Source organism: Aspergillus fischeri, genomic scaffold (genome assembly GCF_000149645.3).
Source record: "Aspergillus fischeri NRRL 181 1099437636262 genomic scaffold, whole genome shotgun sequence".
In the NCBI taxonomy this organism is placed as follows: Eukaryota; Fungi; Ascomycota; class Eurotiomycetes; order Eurotiales; family Aspergillaceae; genus Aspergillus; species Aspergillus fischeri.
In genome coordinates, this window is record NW_001509764.1 from 305,056 (window position 1) to 319,363 (window position 14,308).

Sequence of the window (14,308 nt, forward strand, 5' to 3'; positions counted from 1 at the left end):
GTATATATATGGAGGAATACATTCACCATTTGAAAAAAGGGATGGCTATTCAAAGATTTTGAGGTTACTTAGCGTGTCAGTATATAATCCATACAAGCCTAGTATAATAAATTCAAAACCACTGTGAATGGCGTTAACAAGTCCTGATAAAAAGACTACTCATCTTCATCTTCATCTTAGTCTGGCGTGTTCAAACCTGGTGATACCACTGCAGGTGTGCGAAAGCCAACCGCAAGATGAATGGCGCAGAATGGTACAAGGACCTGCAGAGGTTAAAGGACTTTAGAGTCTACCATTAGAATACAAGGAGGATTTGGACGATTCCTCTTACCTCCTACTACAGCGGACCTTATATACCAAGCTAAATGCGGTCCCATTGTGGTATTTAACGCCACTGATATTCGCAACGATGCCCTGCTCGTTACAGAATACGACGGCATAACACGCTGTACTATACGATGGCGAATAAGACTTGCGCCATCTATTAGAGCCAAATACAAGGATGCTCATGACTGCCATGTCACGAACGATGGGTCTGAACCAGCCGGCGACGGAGAAAGAGGTGGAACTAGGCACGGAGACAGTGAAAAGTATGAGTTCTATCGCAGTTTCCACTTTATAGAGCCTCCCAGAGTGAGGTCTTGGATGCGCTGGCGCTTGTGGGATATTTCACTTTGCATGCCACGGGTTCGCGTATTCCGAGAACTTGTCGTCGGGTAACTTGTTGGGGCGAGCACAAAGGAAGCTCCAGATAGTCTGAATGTTCGAGAATTAGCGGGATTCCGACATAGCCTTGCAAAGATGCCTATTTGTCTGCGTGCTCCACTGCAGATACTCGTCCATCACTTCCAACGAAGTTATTCATGTTGCCAGCGCCTTCCAACTGCTGGGGTTCCCGCACATTATTAGAAGCTTGTGGCGGCTGATAATCCGTGTGCAACCGAGGTCGCATTGGCGTTTTAGCAAAGCCTGATAGAGCAATTGAAGGAGAGTAGCTCGGATGTCAGTCACGACGTGGTTGCTTACGCTCTCCACCATGTGACGAGAGAGCTAAGGCAGAAGAAACTGGGTAATGTAGATCGGTAGGGCGTTGTTTATAAATATAGGGGCGTAGGTAAATTTTGGAAACGGCCTTTAAGAAGACCCTGAGGCAAAAGAGAAAGTTGATATTTCCAAATATCCCTCAGGGAATCTGAATAAAGCCTAGCAATTGGTGAGAGACAGCGCTTTCTGTTAGTCAACCAGCCTTGTGCAAGGTTGCGCCGCCTTAGTATAATGCATGTTTGCACACCTGTGCATGCGGGGTTATCAGTGATAGATGTGGCATCTGTTCATAGGCTATTCATATTTATAGTGGTGGAAGCTCATAGTCAGCACATCTTCCCAGTATGGCTCATATTGATGCTTCGTGTTACTGTTTCATCTGATATTTCTCATCCAACTTGATGAGCATTGAAGTAAAATGACGACTCCAGAGCTTATCTGCGCCAAATGGGACCTCACAAATACTGACTGCAAGAAACAAGGCAGGTACACGTGCGAGAACTGTCTTCTCGTCCTTGTGAGTTCATTCATTATCATACACATTTTCGGTATATATGCTGGTCCTGACTTACTGACTTTGTAGTACTGCGGTCCAGTATGCCAGAAATCGCACTGGACGCAACACAGATCCGAATGTAAATCGCTCCTCAATAAAGCAACATGGCAGCCCGATTGGGTTCTGGAGAATCGAAAGCCTTCATTTATTGCAGGAGGGTTCGGACAACAGTTTGGGATGAAGAAGTACCTCTGGGGTAACATCCCTGCCTTCGACATCCTTCGACTTGGATCAAACGAAGGGGAAGAATATGGTGGAGTGATACGCATTTTGTTTGCTGCTATGTGCTTGATTTCAGTTCCCTGTTGATGCCCATACGATCCCTTGTCTGGAGCTGATGAGACATACCATTGTCTATAGCTTCAGGAGATCTTCGAAATGTTGTCAAGACGATTGCTCAGCTTCCGAGTAGCTATAGCCACCCCCTCGAACTTACAATAAATGACCGGGATTTTGAAATTGTGGCTCGCAATATTATCTTGCTTCTTGTTGCCCTAGTAGTCGAACAAGTCGACGAGGCAGTTGATTGCATCATTCACGTCTGGTACTCGGCTTTCGTACGCAAGTCACACGTTGACCTCCTCCGACATCGAATTCGACCTCTCATCGAAGATGTCTGCAACAAGATCAAAGGCAAAGAGCCCGGTTGCCTCTTAGGGAAGACATGGACATTTGGACGTCACTCTCTCCGAGTTGTTCTCGAAAGATCTTCTTGGGACCGTCTCTTGTCTTTGGTTGACCCGCCAGCTGGCTTGACTGCTGATCGTGCACGTGAACTTCGTGCAGCTATTACTCTGGCTGAATCACGGAGGGACTACCGTGATCGATTCATGTATTGCCAGTCTCCTTCGCATCGAATCGCCTTCAAAAAATTCAGGGAGGACGGCCTCCTCCTCCCGTTTGGATCCTCACGTCATGAATTTCAAGAACCAAACCCGTGAGTTGGGAAAACGATCACGCCGTGCTATAAACGCTAATAGAAGCAGGGCATTGTTCTATACAGCTAATGCCTGGCCAATGAATGACAATGCCGATCCGCTTCATGGGTGGTCTTTAGACGAGGTTGCCGCTACATCAACAGGCCCTGCAACTGCGGATATATATGGCAAGCTCTTCTTTTACATTCGCCGGATGCTCCGATCTTTCCTTGGTTGGCTCCCGAGTCTGAGGCTCTCTTTTGAACTCTTTCAGCTCGACGCCGCTTGCCTTCCTGACCATCTCGAGAATGATTCTTTCAGTAGAATCGAGGTGAGCAAATGGCATCTGTCTCATGAAGCGAACTTTTGGTCTGAAATTGTACCTCAGAAAAACACACTGATGGATCTGTACAGGTGTCCAACATTTCGGATGCTGGCTGGTTGGGAATTCACCACACACTAAGTTTGATGGTGCCTTTGCTTCAAACGCCTCCAGAAAACCCACATGCGACCCTGATTACCCTCTTCATGAACGCGGTTGAGGAAACTTTAACCGACGAAGACAAAATGCAGGACTTGACTATACATAGTCCAACAACTAAACGCCTCCTCAAATATCTCCCTGTGAAAGGGGGCCAACTTCCGCTTATGATCCCGACCTCATCAAATTCAACGTTGGCCGGGAGCTGGTCAAAACCTATAACCACATCTTCGACCGGTGAGTACAGATTCTTTGTATAACCGGAGTCGCATGTTCATCCTGAGAGTAGGTATTCGAAGAAGTTTAAGTTCTATGAGGTTGCCGATTTGTTGGGGGCGGCGATGAAGGAGACGAACACTATTATCGACAAATGGCCCTATAGATTGAAGCTCCAACCTGGCCAACCAGGCGCGCAAGAGGAGTTCGACCGGTGCATTAGTGGAGGGACGTCGGGGAAGGAGCGCTACGTAGAATGGAAAAGAGTTCATATGGGTATGATTTGAAGATATGGTTATGGATGCCACCTGGCCTTCGGAATTTTAAGCGACTCCGTAAAAGGTATCTTATATGTATAAGCGTTAGGATATGGTCTCAATTGTTTTTGGTTAAATCTCACTTCGCAGAGCTCGTGCCTTAGGCGTTATTATACAAATAACGGGATATATTGTTTCCCACCACTCCACGTCCGAGGCTTTGCATGATCAGTTCGGCGGGCCGCAAGCATCTAACCCTGGTTGAAGAGCACGTCAATAAATTCCAGGCACCCGATTACTACCCACATTAATGCTGTTGCGTGCCGAGGTTGTTTGCGTGGACCCGACCTCGGTCATTGGGATTGAATACTAATCAGCATTGCGGCATGGCGTATAATCACATAAAGTGCAATGAAGCGTACTCAGCGTTCCGGATGAGCTTCTCAATGTGCATACACAATACAATAAACACAATGCACACTCTGACAGCCTGTGATAAACTAGATGCGTTCAACGGCTGGTTTTCAGTTGGTAAGGCAAGGGTTCAAAGATTATGCACTACATTAACTCACAGTCAACAGTCGTAGAGGCAATATATGCTGCAGCCACAGGGTTCTTCCGAGGCCCTTCAGGCGCAGATACCTATCATCATCATTTGATCCAAGCTATCATCAAGAAGGTAATGTACCGTACCACGTAGCCTGCACCATCAAAACTACTAACCTACTTCTGCAGCTTACTAGGAGATTCAGTCCGCTGCAGCTGCAGTAAGTACCACAAAGTCCGCGCAATGTACACAGTTAACAGGGGATAGATATATGTTCAAGTCTTATGACCAACTGTACCTGCACTACTGTCAAAAGACTGGTCTCCAGCCACATTTTGTCTCGAATATCCGCGGGCTGAAAGGGTTCTGGATTGGCAGTCCCTCCGCGAAATACATCGTCTTCAACTTTCACGGTATTCTATTCAGCCCACAAGGATGCCGAGACATTACTGATAATCGGAACAGGCGGTGGTTTTGCCATGGATGCGACAGCTCCCTACCTTGATTTTTGGCCGCGGATACAGAAGACTCTCGCAAATGCTGGCATAGAAACTGCTTGGTTCCATTGCACATACACACTGACACCGCACGCGGCATATCCGACTCAATTTCGCGAAGCCGTTGAAGCTCTACGGTACATTCTAGAGGATGTTGGCCACTCACCGTCGCAAATTCTACTAGCTGGTGACTCTGCCGGCGCAAATCTGTGCCTGGCAGTACTGTCCCACTTAACGCATCCCTCCGAAGACGTGCCAGAGCTAGTCATCAACGAACCCATTAAAGGTGTTATTCTTATGTCTCCGTGGGTCTCATTTCGCCACAATTGGCCGAGCGTAGAAGCCAGTGAACATAGGGATATCGATGCAAAGGACGTCACGATGCAGTGGTCGCAAGCGTATCTCAATGGAAGGGAGTCAAACAACTATATCGAAGCAGCAGAAGCACCAGAGTGGTGGTGGGACAACACCCGAGTCCAGCAGACTCTGGTGCTGGCCGGTGGTGACGAGGCTCTATTAGACCCGATTAAAACTTGGGTCAATAGCTTCAAAGTAAGTGGCTGCAGGATCTAATGTTACCAGACGGAATCACTAATGTATCTCAGAAAGCAAATCACGATACGACTCTGGTAATCGGGGAAAGAGAGTGCCATGTTGCACCTCTGGTCTGGCCGATGTTTGGTGACTATCATGAGACCCAGCAGGAGCGAGCCTTGAAGCATTGGCTACTGGAACGGTTAGATTAATGTATGATCCACGGAGTAGAAGATAACAAAGGGAACTGTACAACAATAGAAGATTTCTTTTACCATCTTCTTTTCCGTACAGTTTGTGGCGGTTATAGTAATGTAGGTCCGGCGTCGAGAGAATATCACTCAGATTAAGATTAAGGTGTCTTAATCCATCTCAGTCGACAAGCAGTGGCTCTAACAAAATCAATTTAATTTAGAATTGATCCTACTGGATTTCTCTCGGGCTGTTGGAATTGTCTTCTGCGGCAAGGGTCCATATTGTTTGATTACAATATCAGCCAACTATCAAGCTGGGCTTCGCCGCGGTTAATACCCTGGTTACAACAAGAAGGGAAGGGAGCTCGAGCCATGTATGAGCGTCTAGGAGAATAGGGATACAGAAAACTGTCAGTATTGCCTCCCGCAAACTTCATCATTATCGCTCTAAAGGACAACCCCTCACATGCTTTGTGAGAATGAACTGTATTCTTGCCCTCTCCGATCCTTCTTTCTCCAAACCTATGGAACATGCATCATCACTGTGTAGAGTATCCTGTGGGTCCGATCTGGGGACTCGCCTGACCGTCGACTGTCGCTGTCGCAATTTAGAGACCCATTCCAGCAAGCATCTCCTGGCCCTTATCCGTGAACAAAAGTAGCCCATTGGAGTAGCCAACCGCCCATATCATAGGATACCGCCAATGAAACCACCACGGATGTTCCGAAGCCCCAAACCACCCAAAATGTTTGTCCAGGTTGTAGCATAGATAGTTGCAGCTGCTCAGAACGAGCAATGCAAGAATCCCGGTGAAATGAGCTGCTTTCTTTCCGTAATAATGGTCGACAATGAAGCAGTTTATCAGGCCTCCCATTGCTCCGCCCATGCCTAATGGACAGAAGACCAATGTCCATAGCACTTTGTAAACCAGGTCGCGAGTTCCGGTCATGATGAAGACGCCGACGGCGAGGAAGATGACTTCGGCGAAGAGAGAATTAAGCCAGAATAATAGGAAAGGTCGGAGGTACACAGCTCGCCTTTTTCCGGCAACTTTTGCATTCTGTTCATCGGTGATCAGGACTTGGTAGTTCATCGTTGTGGTGTAATCAAGTGTTAGGATTATGGAGATATGCCTGTCTTGGGTTTGTAAGCGTTTTCAGTGGACTTTATTCGGAGAGTTTTATACCAGGTATACGACAAAGTATACAACCGCATGCCCTCGGTGGTGTATATTATTGATTAGTCTTCACTCTTCATGTTATATGCGTAGCTCATACCGAGGTCTCGGATATCCAATATTCGGTTAGGTTGTTGTTTAGTGATCTCTACTTCTCCAGAAGATGAGCACAAAATAAAGAAGACCTAGCATGCATGGCAGATGTCTCCATGTCCTATACTATTCATGTCAACTGATCCGTCAACCGATATTGCTTATTCAATTGTTAGTCAACCGTCACGATGTCGGCGGTTGATTGCGTTTGGGCTTCAGAAGGTCGCGGGATTTGGAACATTCCAAAATATATCTTCATGTGTCGCTCTGTACGGAGTAACATACAGTGATATACATCCACCCATTGTGCAATTGTCAATTTGCGTGATTAATCCGCGAGCTCTAACTGACGATAATAAGAAGTTATATATTTGAGAATAAATATTCGCAGTAACCATAAATTAGATGCATGTCTCTTAAGCCAATGAAAAAGGTCTGCCAAGACAGCAATTTACTCAACTCTAAGCACACATATTTAACTATGGCCTATCTCCGACGAGTCTCTATCAATGCTCCTTCACTCAAGAGATCTTCAATAAATATTGGCAATCACACACGCAAAGACAAGTCACAGCTCAGTGCACATCACATAAGCAATGATTTCTGAAATATTCACAAGAAGCAGCACAGAACCACACTCGATAACCCCGCGAGAGTCAAGCATGACAGGTACATACGACCTTCCATTTAATGGGGAGAATAGTTAGTATCAATTCGCTTTCTAATCGAGCAGGACACAGTTTAAGGCTATATGGTTCCTAATACTCCCCACCCAATTCCCAATGTCTAGACGTTCAGTTGACCCTCAGTCTAATCAGCAGAACCTTCACCGGACTAATCGACGGGTGGTTGGCGCACCGACATGGATCTACTGACGACGGCCTGGTATGAACATTGGTATCTGATGACAATTGACGATGTCATCCGGATTATGTTGTCCTGCAATTGGTTGGAAAGAATGCCAGTCACACGACACCGGTACAAGCCACAAGCCACAAGCTGCCCTGTTATGGTCAATTAATTAGACAGGAGGCGCAGATCAAACACTGACAAGACTTTCCATGAAGGATTAAGCAGGTTCGCAACTGCGTGGTGTTGCTGATTGGCGTAATTCCTCACAAAGACACGCGTCATGGCAATCACGTGATAATACGACGCAGTCAGCCACCCGGAGTGCGATTCAGAAAATGAAGGCAAGTAAGCAACTCCTTGCCATTGAGAGTGATACCATTATAAATATGTACATATTAGATCTAGATGCGCCTGGTATGCAAATATGCGATGGCCGGCCCTTTACCCGTATCCGTGGTCCGTAGTGCAACCCAACCCAACCCAAACCAAACGCCAGAACTGTGAATTCGCTTAAACAACCGAATCAGAGAACCGGTCAGAATCCTGCTCCGCCAGCAAGGGCACATCCCCACGCGACTGGCGCCACTTGTGCAGATTCCGATCGCCCGTGGTCGGGACAGGCTTCGCGAGCCGCAGCACCCAGCAGATGCAGTACTCGACCGGGAGGAGGAGCAGCAGGACCCGGTTCCCCAAGAAGCAGATAGTGACGGTGAAGGTGGCGACCGTCGCGTCAAGCCAGTAGTGGTTTGCCGTTGCGATGATGACGCTGAGCACGAGCAAGGGGTACACGAATGCCATGACCATGAAGAAGATCTGTGTGAACGGGGACTTGCGGACCGGTCGGCCCTGGAGTCTGTGCACGAGGCCCGAGTGGTAGATGAAGGTACACCCGATGACGAACGCGTAGGTGAAATGCAGACTCGGCATCGCGGCGAACTGGTTGACGGATTTCCCGCCTACCCAGACGCTCTCTGCGTGCTCTTGGCGGACGGTGTCGTAGAAGCCATAGGAGTCGGGGAGCAGTCGGGGCGGCATGCAGGGGTAGAAGCAGAAGATGAGGAATGCGGCGAAGTTGCCGAGGGTCATGGTCCGTCGCGCGACGGCAAAAGTGTTGTGGTTTTCGGCGGCGTAGTAGTACCAGCCCAAGAACCTGAGATGTGGTCAGAACTGAGTTGCAGGAGGTTCAATGTTGGAATAGACTTACAGCACGGTTCCGGGGATATGGACAAGTGAGTAAATGCGGTTGAAGAAGGTCATGATGGACTGGTGTCCATTGAGGAAAAATGACTGAAAGTCGGATTCCTCTATCGGAAAGAAAAACCGCGCGATGGAATGATGCTCGAAGTTCAAGATCCCGACACCGTGATCCTGTGCGACCTGGACGACGCCAATCTCGGCGGGGGACAACCACTGCGACGTGGCTTTGGTGACAGAGTAAAATAGATAGTTGACGGCCCAGTAGAACATTTCGACCAGAAACGGGAATTTCTGCAGGATCCTGCTGTGGATATGGTGCGCCCAGCGAGAGGAATCCGGAATCTCAATGGCGATGCCGCATATTGTGGGGATTTTGGAGGGATAGTCCTCCGTCGAGCTGCCGTTATCATCTACCGTTGCTCTGCTGCCAAAAATGCTGAAGCCTCTACGGCGGTTAATGATTAACGAGCCAATCATGATGCTCACAACGATCTGCAGATGGATAGTCAATACGGCAAGACTAGAGATTCTCGGTTGGATTCGACGTGACATACGATGGGTTCGAGCCAAGTGTGCGACTCGAACTGGGGTTTGCCCAGATCCGGCGACTCCGCCCTGGCATCCATGACGGCGGGTAGAGAAGAGTGGGAGGAGTCGAGGAGAGCTGCGGTGGTGAGGTGAAGATCAACAGTAGTAAAAGGGAGAAACCAACTGCAGATTTCTGGAAAGTGGAGATTATATACTACTTGGCGGATTGATAACCGGACCAGGTTATGATCGAGAAGAGCAGGGGGGCTGAAGAACAAACAGGTGTTTGACTGGGCTGGGCTGCGTAGATCCAAGTTTTACCACCGTACTCGTACCCGTATTATGTTCTGGTGCGCCAAGATTGCGTATCCACCCAGAACAAGGACTTGCTTGGCGGGACAATCCTCCTGGAACCGGTTGATCCGGTCGGATGCGAGGGGCTCGAGATTCATTCACTAAAGGAGGAGACTAGCAACGCGTCCCTTCTGCAGAGAGTAGGTGCAAGTTCTACCACGCGAAGAATGAAGTTCCTGCATGCTAGGAGTTGCCACTGATTCAGTGCAGTATGTAAACGTCCTACTAAGGTAGTGGATAAAGTACTGCGTACTGTGTACTGCGTACTATTTGTTTCATCTTGGACGCGTAGGCGGAGCTATGTTTCATCCACGGTTATTGGATGCTGCAGTCGGCTGACGGCAGATAATGGACAAATACCGAGTAATGTGCATATGCCTTGTTACCATGTCGGGCTAGCCATGTCGAAACTCCGCTGAAGTAATAACCCCTAGTGGCCACTAGCGCTTCCTGATGATGGTAGAGGCGCCATCCACTCCGGCTATTTCTAACTTTTCTACTGCAAGTTCTGCAAGTTCTGCAACTCCCGAACCGCTGGTCGGTATCATCCTCGTCACCATATCGGATGTGGACTCTCCGACCACCGATTGGCTTGCCTCATTTATACCTGGGCGGTGCGGACAGCATAATTTATGCTTGATTGCCCAATTGCGAAAACTCAACTTAGTGTTCACAGGAGCCAAGGAAGGAGTCCAGAACGATAGCGATTCCAAGCTTGAAACATTAATCGTTAGATCGTTGAAAAAGCTTCTTAAAATCCCTCATGCCCCGAGGTCTCGACTCTCGAGTTCAACATGACTTTGAAGCTACGTGGTCACGTGAACTGATCCCCAAAAGGGATGGAACCTCGGCCCCATGGTATCACGTGATAAATTCAAGTGCGCTCCAGACACGTCACGTTGTTTTGACCATTAGTCTCTGTCCAACTTATTTGTTCTTAAGAACGACCAGAGATATGCTTTTTCTGGGTGCTTGGCTTACTAGGTCAGATGTTGGGGATATCGAACAATCATATCGCTTTCTTTTGTTCAATGAACCTGAAAAACTTCCCTACCATGAAACCTCTCCGTATGCGGCATCACCTGCCAACCCTCACTCTTGGGCACGCGAGACTAAACACGAGCCACTGCATCACTCACATCGATCTTTAGACTCTCAGGTCTGCGGCCGCTGACCAGCACCGCTCCGAGCTCGTTTCCATGCATACGACCTCCATCAGATCCCTGAAGAGTCGTACGTCACTTGATCAACGACAATAATCTCATGGCGCTTTGACCTTCCGTCATATGCATCTACAAGGGACATTGCGCTTCGTTACACACGCGACATGACAATTTAGCGACATCAAATGCGATAAATGCTCAGCAAAGGCAAAACAGCGGTGATACTTCGTCCGCCAGCAACGAGAACCACAGTGTGATAGCGATCTTGGACAAGGATTCGGAGAATGGTGCCGTATGGTCCCTCGACGATCGTATTGACACGACCTCCAGCCTAGGGATCGCATCTGAGCCGCCTATTTTACGGAAACGAACACTGAGTCCTGCCTGAGGAGGAATGGGAAACTTCATCTTCTCCCTCACGGACCTTCTCTGAACTCCCATCCGCCGGTCACAAGCATGCGTTTGCACAGTAGACGGACGAGTTTCCGCACCCTGGGTCCGGCGAACCGAAGGAAAATGTGCTGTCCCGGCTCCCATCTCCGTCTTGGTCCCGGAGGATGCAATTCAATGCTGGACCGTGTTGTCCGGTAACTGGAGCATGAGTGCAGGACAACCGGACGACCACCGTCCCTTCATCTTGGACGCGGAGGACCGGCGAAAATACAACCTAGGTAGGACGTGATCCGAGGTGCCAGTGTGGCCCGGAAGTAGATCCGCGCGTGTCCGCAGTACAGCCCGACGAAGACCATTGTCGGGTATGTGAACAAACGGAAACCTCGTACATCTGTCGGCGAATCGGGGAATTGATAGAATCACTAGGCCGACCAGCATGCCAAGGGGGGCGTACACGTGAACTCTTGACGCTGTCAACAGACGATCGGTGGAGTAGTGCAGATATCTCCCTCGTAGTTACCCTTCTTGTAGTACTTTGCATGTCGCTGTGCGATACCACATTTGTGTAGAGGCTGGTAGATGGAAGGAACTGTATGACGACAATAATAAACAGAATAAAAATAGCTGATCATCGGTTGAAAATATTGAGCTTCTCATGACCAATTCCAGGGCGTTTTGTCACCCATCGGTATTTGACGCATATTGGTCACAACAGCAAGTCATAATTCACACTGCAATGAACAGCTTTTAAACTGAAGATAACAAACCAGAAATTCGGAAGGAAAATACATCACAAGATCTTCTGGAGAATATTCTTGGATAAATATTTTCTATGTCCTTGCCTCATCTACTTGCGTGAAATGAGGACTTTTATTTTGGCCAGTCCAACGACTATCCATCTTGGCTATTCGCTACCACGTAAAAGATTCCTCTACAAAAGAAACAAGCAAAGCCGGATTCTGTCTAACCATCTCCGAAACAACATGTCGAACCTCATCCGCCATCCTCGCCGGCCCACTGACAACAACACAAACCGGCGCACCCTGATACTTCTGGACCTCTTCTGTTAAGAGCGTGGGGATATCCATTCGCTGGTCATGGTAGATCCTCACGTTCATATCATGCCACAGTGCGTCCCCCACCGTCTCTCGGGCCGACTCAATCAATGCTTTGCTGCGGGAAGCCCAGAATAGCGTGTGTCCTCCGCGGTGGCTGCACAGATCTGGAACCAGCGCTGTGATCCCAACTCCGCCAGCAATGGCAATGACATTGGGATGACTGCTCCAGTGATGACTGATCAGGGGTGATGGGGGATAGGATCCTTCCACTAAAACCGGGAGTTGAGCCCGCGCACGTAGTTGTCGCGTTGTTCCCGACAGGGTGCGTACGAAGAACGTGAGGCATGGTTGGTAAGGTCCGGTGGCCAGGTCCTGCGCCGAGGACGTAGAAGGCGGCTTGTCCGCATCAAGAAACGTCGTCACCGAAGCACTGTTCTTCGACAGATATTCATTCTTGACATCCTGCGACACGACGTCGATCTTCCTCTCCATGCTGTCGCGTCGGAAACTGGCAATCGCGGAGAAGGGGTGGTTTTCCCAGACCCGCCACGTCAGAGTGGGAAAGTAGAGATATACATGGCCCTGTGCATGTACACCTGGAACCTCGACTTTAATATACTCATCATCCAAGACGGTGACATGAGCCTTCTGAATGCCATTCCGCGCCAGCCTCAGGACCCGAAATACCCGCTCAAAGGCCCAGATACCGAACGCCACATAGATCCAGGTTTCATAGCCCCACTGATGTCCATACCTGTACCAAATATGCCAGTAGCACGCAAGAAGAGCCAGAAAGGACAGGACGATGTGCCAAGCGAGGAATAGCTCGTAGCACCGCTTCCGGATTGGCCATGTTGATGATGGGATCATGATGGCCATCGCCAAAGTGGCGACGACACCCCAGATCCAGAATGGCTGCTTACTCTCGGTACTGTGCTCACTGTTGGCGACGGCAATCTGCAGATATATGGCCGAGTGCAGACAAGTTTCGAGAGTGCAGATGAACGCCAGCCAGCGATGGAGCAAGAGGAAGGTTGAATGTGACCAGTCAGTCAGCCAGAGGAGAAAGTTGTTCCGACCGGTGTATAGCACCAGTAAGGGAATATTCGCAAAGCTGAGCACGCCGATGCGATTTGCCACGTAAGTGAGGATTTCGTCGTGCGTGGACGCGAACCAGGTGCTTGGATTAGCAGATCGGAACCCGACAGCGCACAATACTATGTTAATTATTAACAGATACGCGATAAACAGGGCTTGTCCTCTAGTAGGCATAAAGAAGGTGTCGAGTATGGGGGAACTATGGCGACGACCGACAAAAGGAGGATCGACGAAGACTGCCTTGAACCATACTCGCAAAGCGGCCGGGGATGGTACGAAACGGAGTAGAGAAGAGGCGATTGGGATGATTGCACCGGTGAGAAGGAGGACTAAGCTACAGCAAAGCAAATCAGCAAGCAGCGCTGTGAATCACTGCAGGAAGCCTACCCGTATCGCTCATGGGACGTCTCGACAGCCTCGAACGCCCAGAGAGTATTGTAATTACTCAAATACGTCTCTTCCTCGACCAAAGAAGCAATATCCAGAACCGCGGATGTGTTAAGGATTATAGTCGGTGGTCTGGCAAGGCTTTCAAGAGCTTCCTGATACGACTCTTTCGGGCTCGGTTGATGTTGCTGTCTACCAGCCACATTCAACTCCCAGTAATGCTCCAGAACCGAGACCGATACATCAGTACAGTGAGTGTGCATGCAGTAGGCCAGTGTTTGCAGAAAGGGATCGTTGTTTGCATAGCACGACGGGCTCGGAGTATTCATTGTCGTCCGGGACATATCTGTGTCTATCTCGTGCTCTACTGCCGTGCCGCAATTCAGCGGGTTTGTAATCGAGGCACGACACGCATAAGCACAGACAGGCTTGTACATGGAGATGCCATAGCCTATGAGTCCGTGACCTGGCCTTCCGTTTGTATCATGAGATGCGACTGGTATTGCAAGATAGAGCAGGATCTGCGCTGCTCGCTGGTATTGCGACAACTTCATCGCGATGGCGGAGCAGTTTAGGTTGTGTCTTGACTCTGACCAGTCCTCAACCAACAGATAACAGAAGAAAAAGGAGAAAGTCTGTGCAGCATGATGATAGCCACGGGGGAAGAGTCAAAACTTAAGGTTTTAGGATGTCATGATCTTTCGCGTTGATCCTTCGGAAATCAGTATCTTTGTAGCGGGTCCCATCATGAGCAGAAATGAGCA

At 48.9% G+C, this 14,308-nt stretch overlaps 4 protein-coding genes across 4 annotated transcripts; 1 reads left to right on the plus strand and 3 right to left on the minus strand.

The window, feature by feature from the left end:
* Positions 1-3,944: 3,944 nt before the first annotated feature.
* NFIA_094750 (putative epsilon-lactone hydrolase) lies at positions 3,945-5,261 on the plus strand (the record flags this gene model as incomplete). Its single annotated transcript, XM_001261751.1, has 5 exons — positions 3,945-4,002; positions 4,053-4,150; positions 4,299-4,431; positions 4,484-5,067; positions 5,121-5,261. The coding sequence occupies 5 exons, from the start codon at positions 3,945-3,947 to the stop codon at positions 5,259-5,261; spliced, it is 1,014 nt and encodes a 337-aa protein (XP_001261752.1).
* Positions 5,262-5,851: 590 nt separating this feature from the next.
* Positions 5,852-6,337, minus strand: NFIA_094760 (uncharacterized protein; the record flags this gene model as incomplete). The annotated part of the gene is made up of 1 exon (XM_001261752.1): positions 5,852-6,337. The coding sequence occupies one exon, from the start codon at positions 6,335-6,337 to the stop codon at positions 5,852-5,854; it is 486 nt and encodes a 161-aa protein (XP_001261753.1).
* A 1,539-nt stretch (positions 6,338-7,876) lies between these two features.
* On the minus strand, positions 7,877-9,189 carry NFIA_094770 (phosphatase PAP2 family protein; the record flags this gene model as incomplete). The annotated part of the gene is made up of 3 exons (XM_001261753.1): positions 7,877-8,516; positions 8,571-9,055; positions 9,118-9,189. The coding sequence occupies 3 exons, from the start codon at positions 9,187-9,189 to the stop codon at positions 7,877-7,879; spliced, it is 1,197 nt and encodes a 398-aa protein (XP_001261754.1).
* A 2,723-nt stretch (positions 9,190-11,912) lies between these two features.
* On the minus strand, positions 11,913-14,098 carry NFIA_094780 (putative ferric-chelate reductase (Fre2); the record flags this gene model as incomplete). The annotated part of the gene is made up of 2 exons (XM_001261754.1): positions 11,913-13,239; positions 13,545-14,098. 2 exons carry the CDS (start codon positions 14,096-14,098, stop codon positions 11,913-11,915), a joined length of 1,881 nt encoding a protein of 626 aa, XP_001261755.1.
* Positions 14,099-14,308: the final 210 nt, after the last annotated feature.